Source organism: Phalacrocorax carbo, chromosome 8 (genome assembly GCF_963921805.1).
Source record: "Phalacrocorax carbo chromosome 8, bPhaCar2.1, whole genome shotgun sequence".
Classification (NCBI taxonomy): Eukaryota; Metazoa; Chordata; class Aves; order Suliformes; family Phalacrocoracidae; genus Phalacrocorax; species Phalacrocorax carbo.
The window spans coordinates 13,703,347-13,729,735 of NC_087520.1; the positions used below are offsets into that span (position 1 = coordinate 13,703,347).

At 56.6% G+C, this 26,389-nt stretch overlaps 2 protein-coding genes and 1 pseudogene across 2 annotated transcripts; all 3 read left to right on the forward strand.

Annotated features, from left to right (window-relative positions):
* The first annotated feature begins 2,182 nt into the window (after nt 1-2,182).
* On the forward strand, nt 2,183-6,060 carry LOC135314714 (protocadherin beta-15-like). The gene has a single exon (XM_064458819.1). The coding sequence runs from the start codon at nt 2,363-2,365 to the stop codon at nt 4,799-4,801; it is 2,439 nt and encodes an 812-aa protein (XP_064314889.1). The 5' UTR covers nt 2,183-2,362; the 3' UTR covers nt 4,802-6,060.
* Nucleotides 6,061-8,168: 2,108 nt separating this feature from the next.
* On the forward strand, nt 8,169-12,619 carry LOC135314713 (protocadherin beta-15-like; annotated as a pseudogene).
* A 4,379-nt stretch (nt 12,620-16,998) lies between these two features.
* Nucleotides 16,999-26,362, forward strand: LOC104040880 (uncharacterized). The gene is made up of 3 exons (XM_064458161.1): nt 16,999-19,681; nt 22,537-22,592; nt 22,998-26,362. The coding sequence occupies exons 1-3, from the start codon at nt 17,240-17,242 to the stop codon at nt 25,684-25,686; spliced, it is 5,187 nt and encodes a 1,728-aa protein (XP_064314231.1). The 5' UTR covers nt 16,999-17,239; the 3' UTR covers nt 25,687-26,362.
* The last annotated feature ends 27 nt before the right edge of the window (nt 26,363-26,389 follow it).

The window sequence follows — 26,389 nt, forward strand, 5'->3', positions numbered from 1 at the left end:
ACGACTGGGAGATTTTTTCTTGTTTTGTCCCTTGGCTGAAGGTGAAGTGGAGTGGGTTTAACAGAATGGTATCACAGAATGGTAGGGTTTGGAAGGGACCTCTAGAGATCATCTTGCCCGGCCCCGCTGCTTGAGGAGGTTCACCTAGAGCAGGGTGCACATGAGTGCTTCCAGGTGGGTTTTGAATATTTCCAGAGGAGGACACTCCACAACCTTTCTGGGCAGCCTGTTCCACTGTTCTTTCACCCTCCCAGTAAAGAAGTTCTTTCTCATGTTTAGGTGGAACTTCCTGTGTTCCAACTTGTGCCCATTGCCCCTTGGCCTGTCATCAGGCACTGTTGAAAAGAGCCTAGTCTCATCGTCCTGACACCCACCCTTTAGACATTAGTAAGTACTGACGAGATCCCCCCTCAGTCTTCTCTTCTGCAGGCTGAACAAACCCAAGTCTTTCAGCCTTTCCTCATAAGGGAGATACTCCAGTCTCCTGATCATCTTTGTAGCGCTCTGCTTGACTTGCTTGCGTAGTTGCCTGTCCTTCTTGAACTGGGGGGCCCAAAACCGGACACAGTACTCCAAAAGTGGTCTCACTAGGGCAGAGAAGAGGAGGAGGATAACCTCCCTCAACCTGCTGGCCACACTCCTTTTTATGCAACCCAGGATACTGTTGGCCGCCTCGGCCCCAAGGGCACGGTGCTGCCTCATGGTCAGCTTGCTGTCCACCAGCACTGCTAGCTCCTTCTCAACACAGCGGCTTTCCAGCAGGTCAGCCCCCCACTTGTACTGGTGCATGGGGTTGTTCCTCTCCAGGTGCAGGACCTTGCACTTGCTTTTGTTGAACTTCATGGGGTTCCCCTTGGCCCACCTCTCCAGCCTGTCCAGGTCTTGTTGGATGGCAGCACAGCCTTCCGGCATATCAGCCACTCCTCCCAGCTAGGTATCATCAGCAAACTTGCTGAAGGTACGCTCTATTGCATCGTCCAGGTCACAGATGAATATATTGAACAGGACTGGACCCAGCACAGACCCCTGGGGAACACCGCTAGGAACTGGCCTCCATCCAGACTCTGCTCCATTGATCACGACCCTCTGAGTTCTGTTGTTGAGCCAGTTCTCTATCCACCTTAGTGTCCACTCATCCAACCCACACTTCCTTAGCTTGTCTATGAAGGTGCTATTGGTACCTTCCTTGTGCCTGGAGGCGCGGCCGAGAGAGCATTCAGGCAAATTGTGGGGAGCGGGGATTTGCTGGCAGGCCTATACGGGTCTTCTGAGCCCTGAGCTTGTGGCTGCGAGAGGGCCCAGTTAGATCGAGCTCAGGGGAAAGTGGCCCCTACCCTAACAGGGGCCCTGGGCGTGCAAAGGCCTCTGCAGAGCAGTGCGGTGGGGGGAGTGACGGTTCCAGCTGCCCCTGCAGCTCTAGCTGCGGGGGCGGGCAAGGACGAAGGACCGCTGTGCGGCTCGCAGCCCCCTGGCGAGAGGGAAGCGAAGCCGGGGGGCGCCGCCGCTGCTGCCGCTCAGCCGTTGGAGTGGCCGGCCGGCAGGCGCGCCCACGCCTGAGCCTTGCTGCGAGCCTCCTCCGTCCGTCCTCAGCCTGCGATTCCCGAGCAGGCGGAGTGCCGAGCCGTGCCGTTCGTTACCTGCGTGCTGCCCCCGCAGAGGCTCCTGCCCGCCTGCTCAGGCCGGGGAAGGCGGCGCGGTCCCTCCGGGCTGAGCCTCCGCCCCACGCTGCCGTGGCAAACGCCTTGTGCTTGCCTCGCCGCCGTGCTTCTCGAAGGGCACGGACCGGCCTCCCGGGAGCCAAGCGCGCACGCCTGCCCGCGGGCTGCGGGCAGCGGGGAGCGGTGGAAGATGCGGGGCAGCTGCCGGCGCTGCCCGGGCCCTCGGACTCAAGCGGCGGCCCCGCAGGGCTCTCGGCGCCCCTTCCCTGCGCTTCCCTCCCCGGCGCGGTGTGCGCGCGTCCCGCCGCGGGCCCCCCACGCGGGCGAGCGGCCGGCAGCCGCGCGTGTGCGCGCGGGTCCGTGTGCCGGGGCGAGCCGGCCGCGCGGGCAGCGGGCGGCGGGCGGGCGCAGTCCCTCCGCGGGCCGCAGGGTGGTGCTCCCGGCCAAGGCGGCGCCGAGCGGCTGCGGGCGGGGAGGCGCCCGAGCCCAGCCCGGCCCTGCCCAGCCGAGCCCAGCCCAGCCGAGCCCAGCCGAGCGGAGCGGAGCGGAGCTGGGAGCTGTGCGGGACGCCAGCCGGACTCGGCGAGAGGGAGGGCGCCCGCCCGCCCGCCCGCCCGCCGCCCCGCCGCGCTGCTGCCGGGCGCCGCTTTCCGCGGAGGACTGCGCGGCCGATCCGCGAGACGGAGGCTGTCCGCCGCCCCGACATGGCGACCGCAAGGCAAGTGCTTTGTCTCTCTGCTTTCCTCTCCCTGCCGCACGCTGGCTCGCAGCCCATCCGCTACTCCGTAGCCGAGGAGGCGGAGAGCGGCTCCGTGGTAGCCAACGTGGCGGCGGACGCGGGGCTGACCCCGGCGCAGCTCGCGGACCGCCGCGCCCGCCTGGCCTCGGAGGACGGCCGGCAGCACTTTCGCTTAGACCGCGGCACCGGCCGCCTCGTAGTGGCGGACAGGCTGGACCGGGAGGAGCTGTGCGGACAGTCCCGTACCTGCACGCTCCCCTTCGAGCTCCTGCTCGCAAACCCCCTGCAGTTCTTTCGGGTCGAGGTGGCGGTGGAGGACATCAATGACCATTCGCCCGTTTTCCCGGAGGAACGAGTCACTTTTAAGATCCTGGAAACGAGCGACCCGGGCTCGCGTTTCCCGCTGGAGGGAGCTTGGGACCTCGATGTTGGCAGCAACAGCATCCAGGCTTACAGTATCGCTCCCGAGAACGAATACTTTAGTGTCTCTTTTGGGAGTCGAGTTAAGGGTGACAAATATGTTGAGTTGGTCTTGGAAAAGCCCCTAGACAGAGAGGAGCAGGCGGAGTTGTATTTCAGTGTCATTGCCATAGACGGCGGCTCTCCGCCCAGGACTGGGACCACCCAAATCCACATTATCGTTCTAGATGTAAATGACAACGCTCCCGTCTTCACAGAGGAGCGGTATGTGGGTCAGGTTTTGGAAAATGCCCCAGAGGGCTCTGTGGTTCTCAGCGTGGTGGCAACCGATCGGGATGAGGGAGTTAACGGGGACATCTCCTATCAGTTCAGCCAAGCAGTGGGCCAGAGCGACTCAGCGTTCACAATTGACCCCACAAGTGGTGAAATTAAACTGAGAAAGGCTCTGGACTTTGAGGCGGCAGAGAATCACGAGCTCAGCGTGCGGGCCACAGACGGCGGGGGCCTCTCGGCAATCTGCAAGGTGTTGGTGGAGGTGGTGGATGTGAACGACAACGCACCGGAGCTGGTGGTCAGTTCCTTCAGCAGCCCCCTCCCTGAGAATGCATTACCCGGGACAGTGGTCGCCCTCTTTGCTGTCAGGGACCGGGATGCTGGTGCCAATGGGAAGATCACGTGTGCCCTTGAAGACCAGCTGTCGTTCTCCTTGCGGCCAGCCTATAAGAATTACTACGAGCTGGTGACTGTGAGCACGCTGGACCGGGAGGAGACGGCTCGGTACATCCTCACCGTCACAGCAGCAGATGCGGGGTCACCTCCTCTCACGACCACCCAGACCTTCACGGTGGACATCTCCGACGTCAACGACAACGCCCCTGTCTTCAACCAGACATCGTACACCATGTTTGTGCGTGAGAACAACGTCCCCACAGTGCTCGTTGGAGCCGTCAGTGCCGCCGATGCCGACGTGGGGCCCAATGCCAAGGTGGCCTACTCCCTGGCACCAGCCCACCCTGCAGAGCAGGCTCCCTGCTCCTGCATCTCTGTGAACTCTGAGAACGGGCACGTGTTTGTGCTGCAGCCTCTGGACTATGAGCAGGTGAGGCAGATCAAGGTCTTGGTGAGCGCCTCCGATGCGGGGTCTCCTCCTCTCAGTGCCAACGTCACCGTCCGCCTTGTTGTGGTGGATGAGAATGACAATGCGCCGCTGGTGCTGCACCCAGCCCAGGGCAGCAGCCCGCCATCCAGTGAGCTGGTGCCCATGTCGGCCGAGGCGGGGTACCTCATCACCAAAGTGGTGGCCGTCGATGCCGACTCAGGGCAGAACTCGTGGCTCTCGTACCACCTGCTGAGGGCCTCCGACCCTGGGCTCTTTGCAGTGGGCGCCCAAAGTGGGGAGGTGCGGCTGAGGAGGCCGGTGACAGAGAGGGACGCCGTGAAGCAGAAGCTCGTTGTGCTCGTGCGCGACAACGGGCAGCCACCTCTGTCGGCCACTGCGGCGCTGAGCGCACTCCTGCTCAAGGACTTCTCTGACATGCGCCTACCACACAGCAGCCTGGCCACAGAGGACGAGAGTGGCTCCCTGACAACCTATCTAATCATTTCATTGGTCTTCGTCTCACTCCTCTTCCTCGCATCCACGGCAGCCTTTGTCGCTCGCAAGCTGTGCAAGAGAAAGGAGCTGAAGGGTGGGCACGTGCTTTATGGTGCCGGCAACTTGCAGAGCAGCCTGGCTGATGCAGCTGCTGCAGGGACCCTGCCCCACACCTACTGCTATGAGATCAGCCTCACCACGGGCTCGGGCAACAGCGAGTTCAAGTTCCTGAAGCCCGTCCTCCCCAGCCTGCCACCACAGCACTGTGGCATGGGCGGGGGCACTGACGATGAACAGGATTTCCCCCGTGGCCCTCTCGCCGTCGACATGGCGCCAGACAACCCCGGAACGCTCTCTGCCGAACAGTTCAACAGTCTTTCCTTTAACTAGCATGAAGTCAGCACAGCCAGAGGCTTCATGCCTCGCGATGGGAAGGGATCCGGGCTACAACGTGTGGCAACAGTTCCTCTAGACTAACTCTGCAGTTGCAATTGGTACCACCGATTCCCCTCAAATCCTAAGTCAGAAGAAAGGTTGTCTCCCCCTCCAAAGAAACAAGCCAACAAAAGACACTAAAGGCTCCCTCGCTCAGGCAATAACAGGTTTCAGCTCCGTTACAGCCACTTCTGAAATGCTTTGAGAGTGGGGTTAGTTCCAGGGGCCCCAGCTAAGGTCTTGCCTCACTTGCTGCCAGGCAAGACTGTGGACGGCTTATTCTGTGCTCTAATGCAATGACAAGGTTGGGCTGAAACGCACGCAGCCCTCCTGCCGGAGGAGCAGAAAAAGCAAAGGCAGTTGTGAGTACTGTATTGCAGTGGGGTGCCAGCACAGGGCTCTTTCTTCTCTGGGTTCTGGATGTCTCTGCCTGAGACGTTTGAGCTCTGTGTGTTTTGCCTTCTGGTCACTACGTCTGTCCGGGCAGCCGTTGTGTGTCTGCACAGGCCGCCACAAAGGCTGCCCACGGAAGCAGGGAGTTGCTCACACCCAGCCGCTCTGATGCACGCAGTTCCAGCTCATCAGGCAAGAAGGGTATTTTGAACCTTGGAGTGAGTACAGAAGTCTCACCTTCTCCAGGGGAGAGCAGCAAAACGCACAACGAGGTCTTCCTTTGGTCTGTAAGGGGGGGTGGGGGCTGGGCAGGCTGTCTCCTTGGGATTGCCTTGCAGCTGTAGCAGCGCTAACGATGTTGGGGTAGTTGTAACTGTACAGAGTGGTGAAAACATGCCCATCGGCTTTGGGTGCATTGTACGAAAACTCCACGAGTCTCCTCAAAGTGCATTTTCTGAAGTGGAATAGAGATGAACTTGGAAAATGGCCATTGAGTTTGGTCTCATCCTTGTTGTTGCTGCTTCTTGGGGAGAGGGAAGCTGTCACGATACGATTTTCTGGGCTTGTGCTAGAGCATTGTCATTCTCCTTTTTGCCCTTTCTCCTTCTACTTTGCAAACTGTCTTTGAGCACTGTCTTACCTATTCCTCTGAAGAAGGACTGTCACCCCGTGTATAAGAATGGATTGTTTGAATGCAGGCAGTGTGGCACGGGATGTTCGGGAACCCTTGCGCTGTGTTGTGCTGCAGTTATAAACTGTACCGTTGTAAACCGGGATACCCTTGTGTGTAAAAGTGAAATAAAGAGAATGCATTGTGTGGAGGCAGTCTTTGTAGAGGCGTTCTTTCTGGGAAGGCTCTGTGAAATTTTTGAAACGACTGGGAGATTTTTTCTTGTTTTGTCCCTTGGCTGAAGGTGAAGTGGAGTGGGTTTAACAGAATGGTATCACAGAATGGTAGGGTTTGGAAGGGACCTCTAGAGATCATCTTGCCCGGCCCCGCTGCTTGAGGAGGTTCACCTAGAGCAGGGTGCACATGAGTGCTTCCAGGTGGGTTTTGAATATTTCCAGAGGAGGACACTCCACAACCTTTCTGGGCAGCCTGTTCCACTGTTCTTTCACCCTCCCAGTAAAGAAGTTCTTTCTCATGTTTAGGTGGAACTTCCTGTGTTCCAACTTGTGCCCATTGCCCCTTGGCCTGTCATCAGGCACTGTTGAAAAGAGCCTAGTCTCATCGTCCTGACACCCACCCTTTAGACATTTGTAAGTACTGACGAGATCCCCCCTCAGTCTTCTCTTCTGCAGGCTGAACAAACCCAAGTCTTTCAGCCTTTCCTCATAAGGGAGATACTCCAGTCTCCTGATCATCCTTGTAGCGCTCTGCTTGACTTGCTTGCGTAGTTGCCTGTCCTTCTTGAACTGGGGGGCCCAAAACCGGACACAGTACTCCAAAAGTGGTCTCACTAGGGCAGAGAAGAGGAGGAGGATAACCTCCCTCAACCTGCTGGCCACACTCCTTTTTATGCAACCCAGGATACTGTTGGCCGCCTCGGCCCCAAGGGCACGGTGCTGCCTCATGGTCAGCTTGCTGTCCACCAGCACTGCTAGCTCCTTCTCAACACAGCGGCTTTCCAGCAGGTCAGCCCCCCACTTGTACTGGTGCATGGGGTTGTTCCTCTCCAGGTGCAGGACCTTGCACTTGCTTTTGTTGAACTTCATGGGGTTCCCCTTGGCCCACCTCTCCAGCCTGTCCAGGTCTTGTTGGATGGCAGCACAGCCTTCCGGCATATCAGCCACTCCTCCCAGCTAGGTATCATCAGCAAACTTGCTGAAGGTACACTCTATTGCATCGTCCAGGTCACAGATGAATATATTGAACAGGACTGGACCCAGCACAGACCCCTGGGGAACACCGCTAGGAACTGGCCTCCATCCAGACTCTGCTCCATTGATCACGACCCTCTGAGTTCTGTTGTTGAGCCAGTTCTCTATCCACCTTAGTGTCCACTCATCCAACCCACACTTCCTTAGCTTGTCTATGAAGGTGCTATTGGTACCTTCCTTGTGCCTGGAGGCGCGGCCGAGAGAGCATTCAGGCAAATTGTGGGGAGCGGGGATTTGCTGGCAGGCCTATACGGGTCTTCTGAGCCCTGAGCTTGTGGCTGCGAGAGGGCCCAGTTAGATCGAGCTCAGGGGAAAGTGGCCCCTACCCTAACAGGGGCCCTGGGGGTGCAAAGGCCTCTGCAGAGCAGTGCGGTGGGGGGAGTGACGGTTCCAGCTCCCCCTGCAGCTCTAGCTGCGGGGGCGGGCAAGGACGAAGGACCGCTGTGCGGCTCGCAGCCCCCTGGCGAGAGGGAAGCGAAGCCGGGGGGCGCCGCCGCTGCTGCCGCTCAGCCGTTGGAGTGGCCGGCCGGCAGGCGCGCCCACGCCTGAGCCTTGCTGCGAGCCTCCTCCGTCCGTCCTCAGCCTGCGATTCCCGAGCAGGCGGAGTGCCGAGCCGTGCCGTTCGTTACCTGCGTGCTGCCCCCGCAGAGGCTCCTGCCCGCCTGCTCAGGCCGGGGAAGGCGGCGCGGTCCCTCCGGGCTGAGCCTCCGCCCCACGCTGCCGTGGCAAACGCCTTGTGCTTGCCTCGCCGCCGTGCTTCTCGAAGGGCACGGACCGGCCTCCCGGGAGCCAAGCGCGCACGCCTGCCCGCGGGCTGCGGGCAGCGGGGAGCGGTGGAAGATGCGGGGCAGCTGCCGGCGCTGCCCGGGCCCTCGGACTCAAGCGGCGGCCCCGCAGGGCTCTCGGCGCCCCTTCCCTGCGCTTCCCTCCCCGGCGCGGTGTGCGCGCGTCCCGCCGCGGGCCCCCCACGCGGGCGAGCGGCCGGCAGCCGCGCGTGTGCGCGCGGGTCCGTGTGCCGGGGCGAGCCGGCCGCGCGGGCAGCGGGCGGCGGGCGGGCGCAGTCCCTCCGCGGGCCGCAGGGTGGTGCTCCCGGCCAAGGCGGCGCCGAGCGGCTGCGGGCGGGGAGGCGCCCGAGCCCAGCCCGGCCCTGCCCAGCCGAGCCCAGCCCAGCCGAGCCCAGCCGAGCGGAGCGGAGCTCGGAGCTGTGCGGGACGCCAGCCGGACTCGGCGAGAGGGAGGGCGCCCGCCCGCCCGCCGCCCCGCCGCGCTGCTGCCGGGCGCCGCTTTCCGCGGAGGACTGCGCGGCCGATCCGCGAGACGGAGGCTGTCCGCCGCCCCGACATGGCGACCGCAAGGCAAGTGCTTTGTCTCTCTGCTTTCCTCTCCCTGCCGCACGCTGGCTCGCAGCCCATCCGCTACTCCGTAGCCGAGGAGGCGGAGAGCGGCTCCGTGGTAGCCAACGTGGCGGCGGACGCGGGGCTGACCCCGGCGCAGCTCGCGGATCGCCGCGCCCGCCTGGCCTCGGAGGACGGCCGGCAGCACTTTCGCTTAGACCGCGGCACCGGCCGCCTCGTAGTGGCGGACAGGCTGGACCGGGAGGAGCTGTGCGGACAGTCCCGTACCTGCACGCTCCCCTTCGAGCTCCTGCTCGCAAACCCCCTGCAGTTCTTTCGGGTCGAGGTGGCGGTGGAGGACATCAATGACCATTCGCCCGTTTTCCCGGAGGAACGAGTCACTTTTAAGATCCCCGAAAGGAGCGACCCGGGCTCGCGTTTCCCGCTGGAGGGAGCTTGGGACCTCGATGTTGGCAGCAACAGCATCCAGGCTTACAGTATCGCTCCCGAGAACGAATACTTTAGTGTCTCTTTTGGCAATGAGAGTGAGGATGCCAAAGAATTTGAATTGGTCTTGGAAAAGCCCCTAGACAGAGAGGAGCAGGCGGAGTTGTATTTCAGTGTCATTGCCATAGACGGCGGCTCTCCGCCCAGGACTGGGACCACCCAAATCCACATTATCGTTCTAGATGTAAATGACAACGCTCCCGTCTTCAACCGGAAATTATACATTGGTCAGGTTTTGGAAAATGCCCCAGAGGGCTCTGTGGTTCTCAGCGTGGTGGCAACCGATCGGGATGAGGGAGTTAACGGGGACATCTCCTATTAGTTCAGCCAAGCAGTGGGCCAGAGTGACTCAGCGTTCACAATTGACCCCACAAGTGGTGAAATTAAACTGAGAAGGGCTCTGGACTTTGAGGCGGCAGAGAAACACGAGCTCAGCGTGCGGGCCACAGACGGCGGGGGCCTCTCGGCAATCTGCAAGGTGTTGGTGGAGGTGGTGGATGTGAACGACAACGCACCGGAGCTGGTGGTCAGTTCCTTCAGCAGCCCCCTCCCTGAGAATGCATTACCCGGGACAGTGGTCGCCCTCTTTGCTGTCAGGGACCGGGATGCTGGTGCCAATGGGAAGATCACGTGTGCCCTTGAAGACCAGCTGTCGTTCTCCTTGCGGCCAGCCTATAAGAATTACTACGAGCTGGTGACTGTGAGCACGCTGGACCGGGAGGAGACGGCTCGGTACATCCTCACCGTCACAGCAGCAGATGCGGGGTCACCTCCTCTCACGACCACCCAGACCTTCACGGTGGACATCTCCGACGTCAACGACAACGCCCCTGTCTTCAACCAGACATCGTACACCATGTTTGTGCGTGAGAACAACGTCCCCACAGTGCTCGTTGGAGCCGTCAGTGCCGCCGATGCCGACGTGGGGCCCAATGCCAAGGTGGCCTACTCCCTGGCACCAGCCCACCCTGCAGAGCAGGCTCCCTGCTCCTGCATCTCTGTGAACTCTGAGAACGGGCACGTGTTTGTGCTGCAGCCTCTGGACTATGAGCAGGTGAGGCAGATCAAGGTCTTGGTGAGCGCCTCCGATGCGGGGTCTCCTCCTCTCAGTGCCAACGTCACCGTCCGCCTTGTTGTGGTGGATGAGAATGACAATGCGCCGCTGGTGCTGCACCCAGCCCAGGGCAGCAGCCCGCCATCCAGTGAGCTGGTGCCCATGTCGGCCGAGGCGGGGTACCTCATCACCAAAGTGGTGGCCGTCGATGCCGACTCAGGGCAGAACTCGTGGCTCTCGTACCACCTGCTGAGGGCCTCCGACCCTGGGCTCTTTGCAGTGGGCGCCCAAAGTGGGGAGGTGCGGCTGAGGAGGCCGGTGACAGAGAGGGACGCCGTGAAGCAGAAGCTCGTTGTGCTCGTGCGTGACAACGGGCAGCCACCTCTGTCGGCCACTGCGGCGCTGAGCGCACTCCTGCTCAAGGACTTCTCTGACATGCGCCTACCACACAGCAGCCTGGCCACAGAGGACGAGAGTGGCTCCCTGACAACCTATCTAATCATTTCATTGGTCTTCGTCTCACTCCTCTTCCTCGCATCCACGGCAGCCTTTGTCGCTCGCAAGCTGTGCAAGAGAAAGGAGCTGAAGGGTGGGCACGTGCTTTATGGTGCCGGCAACTTGCAGAGCAGCCTGGCTGATGCAGCTGCTGCAGGGACCCTGCCCCACACCTACTGCTATGAGATCAGCCTCACCACGGGCTCGGGCAACAGCGAGTTCAAGTTCCTGAAGCCCGTCCTCCCCAGCCTGCCACCACAGCACTGTGGCATGGGCGGGGGCACTGACGATGAACAGGATTTCCCCCGTGGCCCTCTCGCCATCGACATGGCGCCAGACAACCCCGGAACGCTCTCTGCCGAACAGTTCAACAGTCTTTCCTTTAACTAGCATGAAGTCAGCACAGCCAGAGGCTTCATGCCTCGCGATGGGAAGGGATCCGGGCTACAACGTGTGGCAACAGTTCCTCTAGACTAACTCTGCAGTTGCAATTGGTACCACCGATTCCCCTCAAATCCTAAGTCAGAAGAAAGGTTGTCTCCCCCTCCAAAGAAACAAGCCAACAAAAGACACTAAAGGCTCCCTCGCTCAGGCAATAACAGGTTTCAGCTCCGTTACAGCCACTTCTGAAATGCTTTGAGAGTGGGGTTAGTTCCAGGGGCCCCAGCTAAGGTCTTGCCTCACTTGCTGCCAGGCAAGACCGTGGACGGCTTATTCTGTGCTCTAATGCAATGACAAGGTTGGGCTGAAACGCACGCAGCCCTCCTGCCGGAGGAGCAGAAAAAGCAAAGGCAGTTGTGAGTACTGTATTGCAGTGGGGTGCCAGCACAGGGCTCTTTCTTCTCTGGGTTCTGGATGTCTCTGCCTGAGACGTTTGAGCTCTGTGTGTTTTGCCTTCTGGTCACTACGTCTGTCCGGGCAGCCGTTGTGTGTCTGCACAGGCCGCCACAAAGGCTGCCCACGGAAGCAGGGAGTTGCTCACACCCAGCCGCTCTGATGCACGCAGTTCCAGCTCATCAGGCAAGAAGGGTATTTTGAACCTTGGAGTGAGTACAGAAGTCTCACCTTCTCCAGGGGAGAGCAGCAAAACGCACAACGAGGTCTTCCTTTGGTCTGTAAGGGGGGGTGGGGGCTGGGCAGGCTGTCTCCTTGGGATTGCCTTGCAGCTGTAGCAGCGCTAACGATGTTGGGGTAGTTGTAACTGTACAGAGTGGTGAAAACATGCCCATCGGCTTTGGGTGCATTGTACGAAAACTCCACGAGTCTCCTCAAAGTGCATTTTCTGAAGTGGAATAGAGATGAACTTGGAAAATGGCCATTGAGTTTGGTCTCATCCTTGTTGTTGCTGCTTCTTGGGGAGAGGGAAGCTGTCACGATACGATTTTCTGGGCTTGTGCTAGAGCATTGTCATTCTCCTTTTTGCCCTTTCTCCTTCTACTTTGCAAACTGTCTTTGAGCACTGTCTTACCTATTCCTCTGAAGAAGGACTGTCACCCCGTGTATAAGAATGGATTGTTTGAATGCAGGCAGTGTGGCACGGGATGTTTGGGAACCCTTGCGCTGTGTTGTGCTGCAGTTATAAACTGTACCGTTGTAAACCGGGATACCCTTGTGTGTAAAAGTGAAATAAAGAGAATGCATTGTGTGGAGGCAGTCTTTGTAGAGGCGTTCTTTCTGGGAAGGCTCTGTGAAATTTTTGAAACGACTGGGAGATTTTTTCTTGTTTTGTCCCTTGGCTGAAGGTGAAGTGGAGTGGGTTTAACAGAATGGTATCACAGAATGGTAGGGTTTGGAAGGGACCTCTAGAGATCATCTTGCCCGGCCCCGCTGCTTGAGGAGGTTCACCTAGAGCAGGGTGCACATGAGTGCTTCCAGGTGGGTTTTGAATATTTCCAGAGGAGGACACTCCACAACCTTTCTGGGCAGCCTGTTCCACTGTTCTTTCACCCTCCCAGTAAAGAAGTTCTTTCTCATGTTTAGGTGGAACTTCCTGTGTTCCAACTTGTGCCCATTGCCCCTTGGCCTGTCATCAGGCACTGTTGAAAAGAGCCTAGTCTCATCGTCCTGACACCCACCCTTTAGACATTTGTAAGTACTGACGAGATCCCCCCTCAGTCTTCTCTTCTGCAGGCTGAACAAACCCAAGTCTTTCAGCCTTTCCTCATAAGGGAGATACTCCAGTCTCCTGATCATCCTTGTAGCGCTCTGCTTGACTTGCTTGCGTAGTTGCCTGTCCTTCTTGAACTGGGGGGCCCAAAACCGGACACAGTACTCCAAAAGTGGTCTCACTAGGGCAGAGAAGAGGAGGAGGATAACCTCCCTCAACCTGCTGGCCACACTCCTTTTTATGCAACCCAGGATACTGTTGGCCGCCTCGGCCCCAAGGGCACGGTGCTGCCTCATGGTCAGCTTGCTGTCCACCAGCACTGCTAGCTCCTTCTCAACACAGCGGCTTTCCAGCAGGTCAGCCCCCCACTTGTACTGGTGCATGGGGTTGTTCCTCTCCAGGTGCAGGACCTTGCACTTGCTTTTGTTGAACTTCATGGGGTTCCCCTTGGCCCACCTCTCCAGCCTGTCCAGGTCTTGTTGGATGGCAGCACAGCCTTCCGGCATATCAGCCACTCCTCCCAGCTAGGTATCATCAGCAAACTTGCTGAAGGTACACTCTATTGCATCGTCCAGGTCACAGATGAATATATTGAACAGGACTGGACCCAGCACAGACCCCTGGGGAACACCGCTAGGAACTGGCCTCCATCCAGACTCTGCTCCATTGATCACGACCCTCTGAGTTCTGTTGTTGAGCCAGTTCTCTATCCACCTTAGTGTCCACTCATCCAACCCACACTTCCTTAGCTTGTCTATGAAGGTGCTATTGGTACCTTCCTTGTGCCTGGAGGCGCGGCCGAGAGAGCATTCAGGCAAATTGTGGGGAGCGGGGATTTGCTGGCAGGCCTATACGGGTCTTCTGAGCCCTGAGCTTGTGGCTGCGAGAGGGCCCAGTTAGATCGAGCTCAGGGGAAAGTGGCCCCTACCCTAACAGGGGCCCTGGGGGTGCAAAGGCCTCTGCAGAGCAGTGCGGTGGGGGGAGTGACGGTTCCAGCTCCCCCTGCAGCTCTAGCTGCGGGGGCGGGCAAGGACGAAGGACCGCTGTGCGGCTTGCAGCCCCCTGGCGAGAGGGAGACACAGGAGATGGGCAATTGGTGGGTGAAGACTACTTCCGCTCAGATGATTCACTCTTGGGAAATGTAGTGGACTACATCTCTCCCTTCCGCAAAGGCTCCAGTAGAAGATAATTCCTGCGGAGAAGCTGGTTTAGGAATGCTCACCAGAAGACCCTTGTACATCAAGAAGTGAGTGATCCACAATCCAGTTTATCTGGGAAGGCACAGGCCTGTGCTCTGTCGTGCTGTGCTGCATAAGCCCCTGGACAGCAGGATAAACTCATCCACTTCATTGTTACTGAGCAGTTAGCTCCCACTTGTGACTGGTGATAATACGCCTACGAGCAAGAAGTCCACATGTGAACTTTTACTCTGACACTAGAGATGATGAATAGACTTGCTTTTTTCACCAGAAAGTCCTATAATGGTTTGAATGACAAACTGGGGAATGCTTTCTTATCTTTGACTGTCATCTGCATTGCATGATGTGCACTCCTAGAGTTGTGTTTGGAGCTACTCTGGTCAGGGTTCTCTGTATCTAAAGGGATGTCAGATTATTTATGCTAATATCTTCCTATAGTGTGAGCTATAAGAAACAGCTGTGAATGACATCTTAGAGAGTTCGCATGTCTATCTTACTGAGATCACAAGGAACCAGCATCTCCTGGTGTAAGACAGCTGCCTCTTGGGTCATTCCTACTCAAGGGTCCTGGTGTCTGATGCAGTTCATAACTAGATGTTTTATTACAGTTTGTACCCTTATGAGAGGAAGAGGCTGTTTCATGTATTGGAGGGCCTGAACACACTGATAAGCTTTCCTGAGGTGCTAGTGGGAGGTGCCGTTTAGTAAGGATAACTTCTTAGGCCAGGTAATAGGCAGCCCTAGCAGAGAGGATGTATTACTGGACTGATTGGTCAAAAAAGCAAGTAAGTTAATCAAAGACATCAAGACTGGAGGCAGTCTGGGCTGCAGCAATCATGCACTGTGGAGTTCACAGTCCTGAGGGTTATGGGACAGGTGAAGAGTAAAGACAGGCCCTGAATTTTAGGAAAGTGAACTTCCAGTTCTTTAAGGACTTAGTCAATGGGACCACCTGGGAAACTGCTCTCAGGACAAGGGAGCAGAAGAGAGCTGGCAGATCTTTAAGGAGGCCTTCCACAGAGCACAAGACCTCTCGATTCCCACGTGTAAGAAATCAAGAATGGAAGGCAAGAGACTGCCATGGCTGAGTAAAACCTGCTGGTCAAACTAAAGGGCAAGAAGGAAATGCACAGGCAGTGGAAGCAGGGACAGGTATCCTGAGAGGAGCAGAAGGATGTTGCGTGGTTGTGTAGGAATGAAGTCAGGAAGGCCAAGGCACAGCTGCAGCTGAACTTGTCAAGGGACGCAAAGAACAATAAGGTAGCCTTCTGTAGGTATGTCAGACAGAAAAGGAAGGTCAAAGAAAGTGTACCTCCCCTGATGAACCCAACTGGCAAACTGGTAAAAACAAGTGAGAAGGCTGAGGTACTCAACAACTTTTTTACCTCAGTCTTCACTGGCAACCTCTGTTCCCACACCTCTCAAGGCAGGGACTGGGGGAGAAAAGTCCATCCCACTGTAAGAGAAGATCAGGTTCAAGACCACCTGAGGAACCTGAACATACATAAGTCTATGGGAGCTGAGGAGATCCATCCCAGAGTCCTGAGGGAATTGGCTGATGCAGTTGTCAAGCATGGCAAGCTTGCCAAGGCAAGCACCATGTTATTTGAAAAGTCATGGCAGTCAGGTGAAGTCCCTGGTGACTGGGAAAAGGGAAACATTGCACAAATTTTTAAAAAATGGTAGAAAGGGGGACCCTGGGAACTACTGACTTGTTAGCCTCACGTCTGTGCCTGGGAACATCATGGAACAGATCCTCCTAGAACCTATGTTAAGGCTCATGGATGTGATTGGAAGCTTCACCAAGGCCAAGTCTTGCCCAACCAACCTAGTGACCTTCTAAGATGGAGTGACTACATAAGTGCGCAAGGGAAGAGTTACTGTCTTCATTTGTCTGTACTTCTGTAAGGCCTTTGACATGGGAGAGATTAGAGTTGATGGATGGACTATTTGGTGGATAAGGAATTGGCTGAATGGTCGCATGTAGAGAGCGGTGTCAACAGCTCAATATCTGGATGGAGACCAGTGACAAGTGGTGTCCCTCAGTGGTCCATATGGGGACTAGTACCATGTAATATCTTCAGCAATGACATAGACAGTGGGATCAAGTGCACCCCCAGTGCATTTGCAGATGACACCTAGCTGAGTCGTGGGGTTGACATGTCTGAGGGATGGAATGCCATCAGAGGGACAAGCTCAATAACTGGGCCCATGAAAACTTCATGAGGTTCAAGAAGGCCAAGCACAAGGTCCTACACCTGTGTTGGGGCAAACAGGCTGGGGGATGAAGGGATTGAAAGCAACCCTGCAGAGAGAGACTTGGGGGTACCACTGGATAAAAAACTGGACATGAGCTGATAATCTGCACTCACAGCCCAGAAAGCCAATTGTATCCTGGGGGGCATCAAAAGAAGGGTTTCCAGCAGGTTGAGAGAGGTGATTCTGCCCTTCTGCTCCATTCTGGTGAGAGCCCAGCTGGAGTTCTGCAGCCAGCTCTGGAACCCTTAGAAAGACATTTGCCTGTTGGACCTGTTCCAGAGGAGAGCCACAAAAATGATCAGAGGGATGGAACACCTCTCCAGTGAGGAAAGGCTGGGAGAGTTGGGGTTGTTTATCCTGCAGAAGAGAAGGGGAGACCTTACTGTGGCCTTTCAGTACTTAAATGTGGCTTCTAAGAAAGATGGGAACAGACTTTTTAATAGGGCTTGTAGTGATAGGACAAGGGGTAATGGTTTTAATCTAAAAGAGCGTAGATTTAGACTAGACAGAAGGAAGATACGTTTTATGATGCAGGTGGTGAAACACTGGAACAGGTTGCCCAGAGAGGCTGTAGGTGCCTCAACCCTGGAAACGTCCAGGGTCAGGTTGGACGGGGCTCTCAGTCACCTGATCTAGTTTATATGTCCCTGCTCATTACAGGAGAGCGGGACTAGAAGACCTTTGGAAGTCCTTTCCAACCCAAACCATTCGATGATTCTATGAAGCAATGCGGTGGGCAGGACTTGTCAGAGAGCCTATCCTGAATGCAGGCGTGTTTTGTGAATCTGTAAGCGCTGTTATCAGGGATGTTCGCAAGCGCGGGGCTGCAGCAGGCGCTGCTCGCCGAGCAGGAATGAGAGGCCGGCAAGGCGGAGGGCCGCTTCCCAGCGCTGGAGCGCTGTAGTTGCTGTCTGTGGCTGCGAGTGTCGCTGTTGGCTCACGATGGGCCGAAGGGCGAGCGGCGGCCGGCGGAGCAACGGCGAGCCGGCGAGCTAGCCGCGGGGCTGCAAGGTCCGAGCCCGAAGAGGCGCAGTGTGAGCAAGCCGAGTCGGGCCAGGGTGCTCGGTGGAAGGCTCGACGAGAGCAGCACGGCGGCAGCGGGTACCCATAGGCTGGCTCCAGTGGGCGGAGGGGCGAGCGGGCAGCTTGCTGCCGGGCTTTGCAATGGCGGAGAGAGGAAGGCGGCGGGGCCGGCGGGAGCGAGCCCTGCTGTGGTGCGTGCTGGTGGCGGCGTGGGAGGCGGCGTGGGGGCAGCTGCGCTACTCGGTTCCCGAGGAGGTGCCGAAGGGCTCGTTCGTGGGCGACGTGGGCAAGGACCTGGGGCTGGAGCTGCCGGCGCTCCGACACCGTGGCGTCCGCGTCTTGGACACAGGTAGGACGCAGTACTTTTTTTTGGACTTGCAAAATGGCCACTTATCTACCAAGAAGCGGGTGGACAGAGAAGAGATATGCGCAGCTGTTAGTAAATGCGCCTTAAATTTTGAGATTCTTGTAAGAAATCCGATGAAGCTTTACAGAGGGGAGGTAGAAATACTGGATATTAATGACAATTCGCCCACTTTCCCTGTAAGGAACAGCGTCTTAGAAATCAGCGAGTATACTGCACTAGGCACGCGTTTCCCGTTGGAGAAAGCTGAAGATCCCGATATAGGAATGAACTCTTTACAGAATTACGAGTGTAGTGAGAGCAGCTATTTCTCCTTGGACGTGAAAAACGGAGATGATGGTGTGATGTATCCGGAATTAATATTGGTGAAATCTTTAGATCGAGAACAGCAGGCTACTCATAATTTAATCCTGACAGCCACAGACAGAGGGAGTCCTGTAAAATCGGGGTCGACAACAATCCAAATAATTGTGTTAGATGGAAATGACAATGCTCCGGAATTTACTCAACCCGTTTATAGAGTGACTGTGAGAGAAGACTTGGTCGTGGGAAGCAGGGTGTTGCAGGTGACAGCGACTGACAAAGACGAGGGGCCTAACGCCGAGGTAAAGTACACATTCTTTAAAATCCCGGAGAAATTCGAAAAGACTTTTGAACTGGATCCGGAAAATGGAGAAATTAGAATAACAGAGAAGCTGAATTTCGAGGAACAAGAGTTTTACGAATTGGACATACAAGCCCGGGACGCGGGCGGACTCTCGTCCCACGGCAAGGTTCTCATCAAGGTTTCTGATGTGAACAACCACGTCCCCGAGATTGTCATTATGTCTGTGTTCAGTCCGGTCCCAGAAGATACACCGCTGGGGACAGTCATTGCAATTTTCAACGTCCAAGACAGGGACTCCGGGGAGAACGGGGAGGTGCGGTGCTCGGTGGACGGGGGCGTCCCGTTCCGCCTGGAGAGATCGTTTGATAATTACTACGGCGTGGTGACGGCGAGAGAGCTGGACCGCGAGGAGGTGTCGGAGTACAACGTGACGGTGCGGGCGGCGGACGGCGGGTCGCCGGCGCTGTGGAGCAGCGCGGTGCTGGCGCTGCGGGTGCTGGACGTGAACGACAACGCGCCGGTGTTCGCGGAGGCGCGCTACAGCGCCCGGCTGCCCGAGAACAACGCGGCGGGCGCGCTGGTGCTGACGGTGCGGGCGACGGACGCGGACTGGGGGCAGAACGCGCGCGTGCGGTACCGGCTGTCGGAGGGGCGGGTGCGGGGCGCGCCGCTGTCGTCGTACGTGTCGGTGCAGGCGGAGACGGGCGCGCTGTACGCGCTGCGCCCGTTCGACTACGAGGAGGTGCGCGAGGTGGGGCTGTGGGTGCGGGCGGAGGACGGCGGCGCGCCGCCGCTGAGCAGCAACGTGTCGGTGCGGCTCGTGATCGTGGACGAGAACGACAACGCGCCGCAGGTGCTGTACCCGCCGGCGGCGGCGGCGCCGGGCGCGGGCTGGGCGGGCGTGGAGCTGGCGCCGCGCTCGGCCGAGCCCGGGGCGCTGGTGGCCAAGGTGGTGGCGGTGGACGCGGACGCGGGGCAGAACGCGTGGCTGTCGTACGAGCTGGCCAAGGCGACGGAGCCGGGGCTGTTCCGCGTGGGGCTGCACAGCGGCGAGGTGCGGACGGCGCGCTTCCCGCTGGCCCGCGACGCGGCGCGGCAGAGCCTGGTGGTGGTGGTGAAGGACCACGGGCGGCCGGCGCTGTCGGCCACGGCCACGCTGACGGTGGTGCTGGCCGAGAGCGTGGCCGAGCTGCTGTCGGAGCTGGGCAGCGCGGCGGCGGCGGCGGAGGCGGCGGGGGAGCCGGCCGGCAGCCTGACGCGGTGGCTGGTGGTGGCCGTGGCGGCCGTGTCCTGCCTCTTCCTCGCCTTCCTGCTGCTGCTGCTGGCGCTGCGCCTGCGGCGCTGGCGCCGCTCGCAGCTGCTGGCGGCGGGCAGCGGCGCCTTGCGCGGCGTGCCGGCCTCGCACTTCGTGGGCATCGACGGCGTCCGCGCCTTCCTGCACTCCTACTCGCACGAGGTGTCGCTCACCGCCGACTCGCGCAAGAGCCAGCTCCGCTTGTCGGGCGGCAGCTGCTGCGACACCCTCCCGGCCCGGCCGCTGGCTGAGTCTTCAGGTGTTCTTGTCCCTGCAGAAGATCACATTGCCGAGAATAATGGCCAAAATTCCTTTCAGGTACGTTAACTTTTTTTAACTTTCCTTTACATACCCGGCACTTTAGGATTCTTGGATTAGCCATGGACATTTTAAAGTGCATGGTTCGCAGTCTTGGAAGTCACTTTTTGCAACGGTAGCCAGCTCGTGAATGTCACCTCCTCAACGTCTGTTTTGTGTTTTATATGCCCCGTTCTCTACTGGCTGGGCAGAGCTCATCGTATATAGCTCTCTCTAAGGCTGGAAGGACCTTATTGTGTGCAACCACACAAGGAAATTTTGATCCCTATGTCTCCCTCTGACACTTTCTTGAAATATCTTTAAGTACTGTCTAGCACCCGGTTCCCAGAATTGCATTGCCATCCCCTTATTAGCTTTCAAATGCTGGTAGAATTGGGCAACGTTATAGCCCGAAAGCCAACATCCCTAAAGTCCCAGGTTACTTAGAAATCCAGTTTTAGGAACCAAATTAATCAATCCCACATAAGGACACTCAAGTTCTGTGAATGGATTCTTATTACATGGTGAAAGATTCCTCTGATATCCTATTGAGATTTTTCCCACTGCTGAGCTTAATGACTTCACTTTTGGATTCGATAATAATGTAATTGTCAAATAGTGTATAGGCATAGACATTGAAATAGAGTATATTTCATAGAACACAGGTAGGAGATATTTTAAAATTAAGTACGAGTTATCACAGTCTCTTCATTGTGTGTCTAATTTCGGAATGCAAGTTAATCTGAGTATATAAAATATTTTACTCTTTGGTTTCCTTATTACATTAAAAGACGTTTTCCTGCCAAACACGCTATTCTGTTCTGAAAGTACATCTACCAAATAGGCAGTCTAGGAAGCGGCCTGCTTTATTTCCCCCTTTACCAGTCTTTCACCATGGTTTAACAGGTTTTTAGGACTTCAGAAATACAATTAATGAATAATATTACTTTGATCTATTGTTTGTTATTCTGCTATCTAAGCTGGTGATACATTGTATCGTTGCATTTTAAACAAAATAAACTTGTGGCACATAAAAATGGCTGCTTTCAAGTTGAGAGAAAATCATACTCTAAGGTTCATTCTAAATGTGGATGAAGGACTGCACAGATTTTTTCCTGTGCCAATCCTAGATCGTGCCAAAATCTTGTGACTTTGTACAGGTGCTTTTGTGCGTAGTGGGAATGTAAGCTGAGATACAACCTTATGCTTTACATTAACTAACCTTGTGGTCGTTACTCCTTTCTGCTGCCATCCATCATACCAAACTCACATGCGACATAGATGAGGAAAGAAAATGTTTCCCTCTCTGATGCAGGCTGGTTCTTGGCTGTGTCCTCCTAGGACTTAACTGTGCTGCGGCCCGCAGGCTCAGGTACAAGGGGGAAGAGAAAATCCTGGAACTAGGATTCATCAATATTTCCTTGCCAACAGGGATCTGTGCGTGAAAGCGTGTGGGGGTTGCGATCGGCTATTCTCGCCATATAGGAGGCAGCGAATTGACCTCGACATGTTTCACAGAGTCTGCTCGTCCCTAGCTGAATATCCACATCCTTCTCTTGACCTCATATAGAGATGCCCACATGCTTGGTACACTACGAATTCCAACCAACTTCTCGTTCTGATAGGTTATTAATTTGTTACTGTGAGTTGTGTATAGGGGCAGCTGGATGAAAATAAATTGTCCTCCACTGGATGAATGGCCAGAGTTGGCAGGAAAACATATTTTCTAACGACACCTTACTGAGAAGGGGAGGAGGTTTTCACATTGGCATCTACAGTGACTCAGATTTGGTGTATATGCGAGACCAGCTAGGTAGTGTGGAGGATTTTCTAGCCATTCTTGTAGTCTGCATAAGGGGCTGTGGTGATACAGCCCTCCTCCTTCGGGTTTTTTTTTCTTCGCTGTAAGAAAGACGAGATTTTAAGGTATAGGTGAGATACAACTGCTTTTCAGAAGGGTAGGATCTGTCTGTTTCCTCGTGGCTTTGTTGCCCGAAAAGCGCCCGGTGTGCGATAAGCCAATAATCACAGACTCAGGAGAGACATTGCTCATTTATTTCAGTGTTGCACAAGCCAAGGTGCTCGGTGGTTTCCCACAAATCAAGCACACCGGGTCAAAATAGTAGCAGTAGTAGTAGCAGTAGGTATTTATGCAGTGAAATGTGTTAGTAACACGTAATATCACGCCCCGCAGGTGATTTGTTCGTTTCTTTCTCACTTCATCTTAAAGGTACAGCTCCTTTTAAATTTATTACGCATGCTCAGAGAATAAGGGGCTCATTTGAGTAGCGGGCTTTCTCCTCAGTGGGCGTGATTTTTAGTATTATAATGAGGATGGTTCACCCAAAGGACACTTAGTTCTTACCAAGTTGGCAACATACATAAAACATCCTGATTAGTTATTCTCCTTAAGGTCTAATTGCCCCGGGATGTCCTTGGTTAAAGGATACTGACTTCGTACTTTATCACCCGGCTGAGGTGGGAGCTTTCCCTTTAATGAGTCTCTCAGTCCTTCTCCAAGGATACTGAATGTTTGTTTTTCTAATTAAAGATAGTTTAGTGTCCTTTAGTTTTAACACATATGAATAACATCTTGGCCTAATACAATGTTAGTTAAGTTTCTTCAACAGCTTGTTCAAGCAACAGTAACCGCCGTTGGAATTTACCAGAAAATATTCCTAAAGTTTGAGACCCGCTGCAGTAATGGCCGGCTTAGGAGATGAGGAAGTGATTTGTCAGAGACACAGACAAAAGAAATTCAGGGTTGGGTTGTATGGCACTGATACGGTGATGTCGAGAGATGGGATCCTGTAGGTTTGGTGTGACGGCTGTGGTTTTCTCAGTGCCCGGGATTCTCGGCTTTGCTCGTCCATCAGCGATCGCCGTTCAAAGTGGGAAAGCTGTGTGCTGGCTCGGGATCGCCCAACTATCGGTAAAAAACCCACTATCTACGAGCAGTGCTTCAGCATTCATCCATCCTTCCATTACTCTCACGACGGTGAGGTGATAACAGTGGGGACACGCCCGCTTCCTCACCCTAGAGACCAGCAAGGTCACTGTGGGGCAGAGACAGAGATCCTGCCCCACATCCTCCGAGCAATGGGGTAGGATTTGTCTTGCAGAATACTTGTAAGAAATTCAGAAAATGGGAATTCCTATATGCACCGTTTCAGCACAGATACAATTTTTTGTTTCGCACTACTGACAACTTCTGTAATTTCCCACCTGCGTGTGCGTGCGATTTAAGGACGTGTCCGGCAGGACCTTAGGGGTTGTTCTTTTCCTCTCGGACGCTGCGGTTCTCAGGCACGGACTCAGGGTGTCACTGTTGGCTAAGACGGAGAAGCGGCTCCACCGTCGGCTCCTCCCCGGCCCCGCCGACCGCGCAGTGCAGCTACGCAAGGAGCAGAGCGAAGAGCAGGAATTGCCCGACACAGCCCGTCCTCCAATCGGCAACCGGGATTTCATATATTTATTTCTCTCCAGTACTCGAAAAGCCTTATTTAAGACGGTCTGCAGAACACGCTTCAGCAAAGCAGAGAATGGAGGTTCGACCGGCAGCGCGGGGCCGGGCAGCCGCCGGGAGGGTCGCGCTGTTGGCAGTGCTGCTGCTGGTGTGCTGCCGGGCGGCGGCGGAGCGGATCCGCTACGCCATCCCCGAGGAGCTGGGCAGAGGCTCGCTGGTGGGGCCGCTGGCGCGGGACCTGGGGCTGAGCCCGGCGGACCTGCCCGCACGCAGGCTGAGGATAGTCTCTGGTGACGAAAAGCAATACTTCTATCTCGGGGAAGATAATACAAATCTGCGGGTAAAGGAGAGGATTGACCGAGAGGGCATTTGCGGGGCCGTGTCGCCCTGTGTCCTCAGTTTGGAGGCAGTCGTGGAAAAGCCTTTCAATTTATTTCATGTAAGCGTTACTATCGAGGATATTAATGACAATTCGCCGCGGTTTGATAGAGATTTTGTCGCCATAGAAATGATCGAATCCACGCCTCCTGGGGCCCGGTTCCCACTGGGCAGTGGCAGAGACCCCGACGTCGGAGTGAACTCATTACAAAACTATCAACTTACCCCCCAACCGCTCTTCTCCCTTGTAGTGAGGGAGAGTCCTGATGGGACGAAACACGTGGAACTGGTACTGGAGAAAAGCTTAGATCGAGAAAAACAGACACAGCACTATTTGACACTGACGGCGGTGGATGGCGGGGATCCAGTCCGATCCGGGACCACCCAGATTAAGATTAACGTGACCGACGCAAATGACAACCCGCCGGTATTCACCAAAGAGGTCTACAAGGTTCGACTGCTGGAAAACCTTCCAGAGGGCTCCTTAGCTTTTCAGGTGAAAGCTACTGACGACGACGAAGGTACAAATGCAGAAATTATCTACTCTTTCAGTGACATAGCAAACAGTGCTCGCCAGCTCTTCACCCTGGACTCCGAGACAGGAGACGTAAAGGTTACAGGCCCCTTAGATTATGAAGAGGGTAAATATTACGAAGCAATTGTTGAAGGCAAGGACGGCGGCGGGCTAAGCACTCACGCCAAAGTGCACATAGACATTGTAGACGAGAACGACAATGCGCCAACACTTTCCCTACTGCCTATCGTGAACCCGATACCAGAAGACTCAGTCCCGAGCACAGCTGTAGCTGTAATCAATGTCCGTGACAGAGACTCAGGGAATAACGGAAAAGTGAGCTGCAACATCGATGGTGATTTCCCTTTCAGACTAGAACCGTCTTCAGAAAACACCTATAAACTAACAATATCTAGTGCCCTGGACAGAGAAAATATCTCCGCTTACAACATCACCATTACTGCCAGGGACTGGGGCAGCCCGGCGCTCTCCAGCCGCGCGGCGCTGGTGCTGGAGGTGTCGGACGTGAACGACAACGCGCCGGTGTTCGAGGAGGCCGCCTACAGCGCCTACGTGGCGGAGAACAACGCGGCGGGCGCGCCGGTGGTGCGCGTGCGCGCGCGGGACGCGGACGCGGGCGCCAACGGGCGCGTGAGCTACTGGCTGGCGGGCGGCAGCGCGGGCGCGTCGCCGTACGTGTCGGTGGAGGCGGAGACGGGCGCGCTGTTCGCGCAGCGCTCCTTCGACTACGAGCAGTGCCGCGAGTTCGCGGTGGCGGTGCGGGCGCAGGACGGCGGGTCGCCGGCGCGGAGCTCGACGGCGACGGTGCGCGTCTTCGTGCTGGACCGCAACGACAACGCGCCGCGGGTGCTGTGGCCGGCGGCGGGCGCGGGCGCGGGCGCGGGGGCGGGGGCGGCGCCGTTCGAGGTGGTGCCGCGGTCGGCCGAGGCCGGGTACCTGGTGGCCAAGGTGGTGGCGGTGGACGCGGACGCGGGGCGCAACGCGTGGCTGTCGTACGAGCTGGTGCAGGCGCCGGAGCCGGCGCTGTTCCGCGTGGGGCTGCACAGCGGCGAGGTGCGGACGGCGCGGGCCGTGTCGGAGAGGGACGCGGCGAAGCAGCGGCTGGTGGCGGTGGTGAAGGACCACGGGCAGCCGGCGCTGTCGGCCACGGCCACGCTGCACGTGGTGCTGGCCGAGAGCTTGCAGGAGGCGCTGCCGGAGCTGAGCGAGCGGGCGGCGGGCGCCGACTCGCCGGCGGAGCTGCAGTTCTACCTGGTGCTGGCGCTGGCGCTCCTCTCCGCCCTGTTCCTGCTGAGCGTGGCGCTGGCCGCCGTGGCGCGGGTGCGCCGGGCCGGGCCGCCCGCCGTCCTGCGCTGCCTGGGCGCGCAGCGCTTCTCCGTGGCCGGCGCCGCCGCCTTCCCTGCCGACTTCTGCGAGGGCACCTTGCCCTACTCCTACAACCTGTGCGTGGCGCCGGGACGCGCCGCCGCCGAGGGCCCTTGGCTGCCGCCGCCGCCGCCGCTGCCCAGCCTGCCGGCGGAGGAGCTTCTCGGCGGGGAGCCCTGCGGGAAGCGGAGCCCGAGCAGCAGCGCCGGCGCGGGAGAGCCGCCCGCGGACCCCGGCGCAACGCAGGTCTGTAAGCCCGCGCTCTCTCGCTGTTCTCCTTGAGCCCCACTGAACCGTCGTCCCTTTCCCCCTGTCTTTCCCCGGGTGGCGTGACTGGGGAGTGCTGATCCGTGTCTCTGTGAGGGAGTGCAAGAAAGATCGGCCTAACTCCCTTCCCCTAAGAGCAGGCAGTTAGCTGCCGCACTCCTTGGTGATCACAGGTTCGGGTTCACCGGGGAGGGTTCTGTCTACAGCTCTCGCGTTGTCCAACCTCACATGCGTTAGTACCGCTGAAAACGGATCCTTACTGTGTAGAATGAGATCCGCTGGTGGTGCGTGAACAAATAATCGCGAGTAGTATTTTGGAGCCTACTTTCTTTTCCTGTCCCCTTTTCCCAGAGAGTCACCTGCATGAGTATTACACAGTTAGAACGATACTTTCTAGCAGGCATGAAACCATCACAGTGATTTCTGAGAAAGGGAAAGTCACTTCCTGGGTCTACGGGATTACTTGATTCTATAAATATGTATCGGGAAAATGAGCGCACTGTTGTCTGAAAAACAGCTTCATCCCCCGCTGTGCAATGTGTCAATGGTCACACACTCAGGAGAGACATTGCTCATTTATTTCAGGGTTGCACAAGTCTGGGTGCTCGGTGGTTTTCCACAAATCACCCACCCCGGAGCTAGCTCCTTCCTTATATTTATACAATAAATTCATACACTTTCTGCCTATTGATATGTTTTCTGCCTATATATTCATTAT

Bases quoted from the DNA above. Each gene is read 5' to 3' on its own strand.
- LOC104040880 (XM_064458161.1), top strand. From the start codon at position 17,240: ATGGCGGAGAGAGGAAGGCGGCGGGGCCGGCGGGAGCGAGCCCTGCTG. The intron at 19,682-22,536 runs GTACGTTAACTT...CTCGTCCATCAG, and splicing joins ATGGCCAAAATTCCTTTCAG to CGATCGCCGTTCAAAGTGGG. The intron at 22,593-22,997 runs GTAAAAAACCCA...CTGTTGGCTAAG, and splicing joins TCGGGATCGCCCAACTATCG to ACGGAGAAGCGGCTCCACCG.
- LOC135314714 (XM_064458819.1), top strand. From the start codon at position 2,363: ATGGCGACCGCAAGGCAAGTGCTTTGTCTCTCTGCTTTCCTCTCCCTG.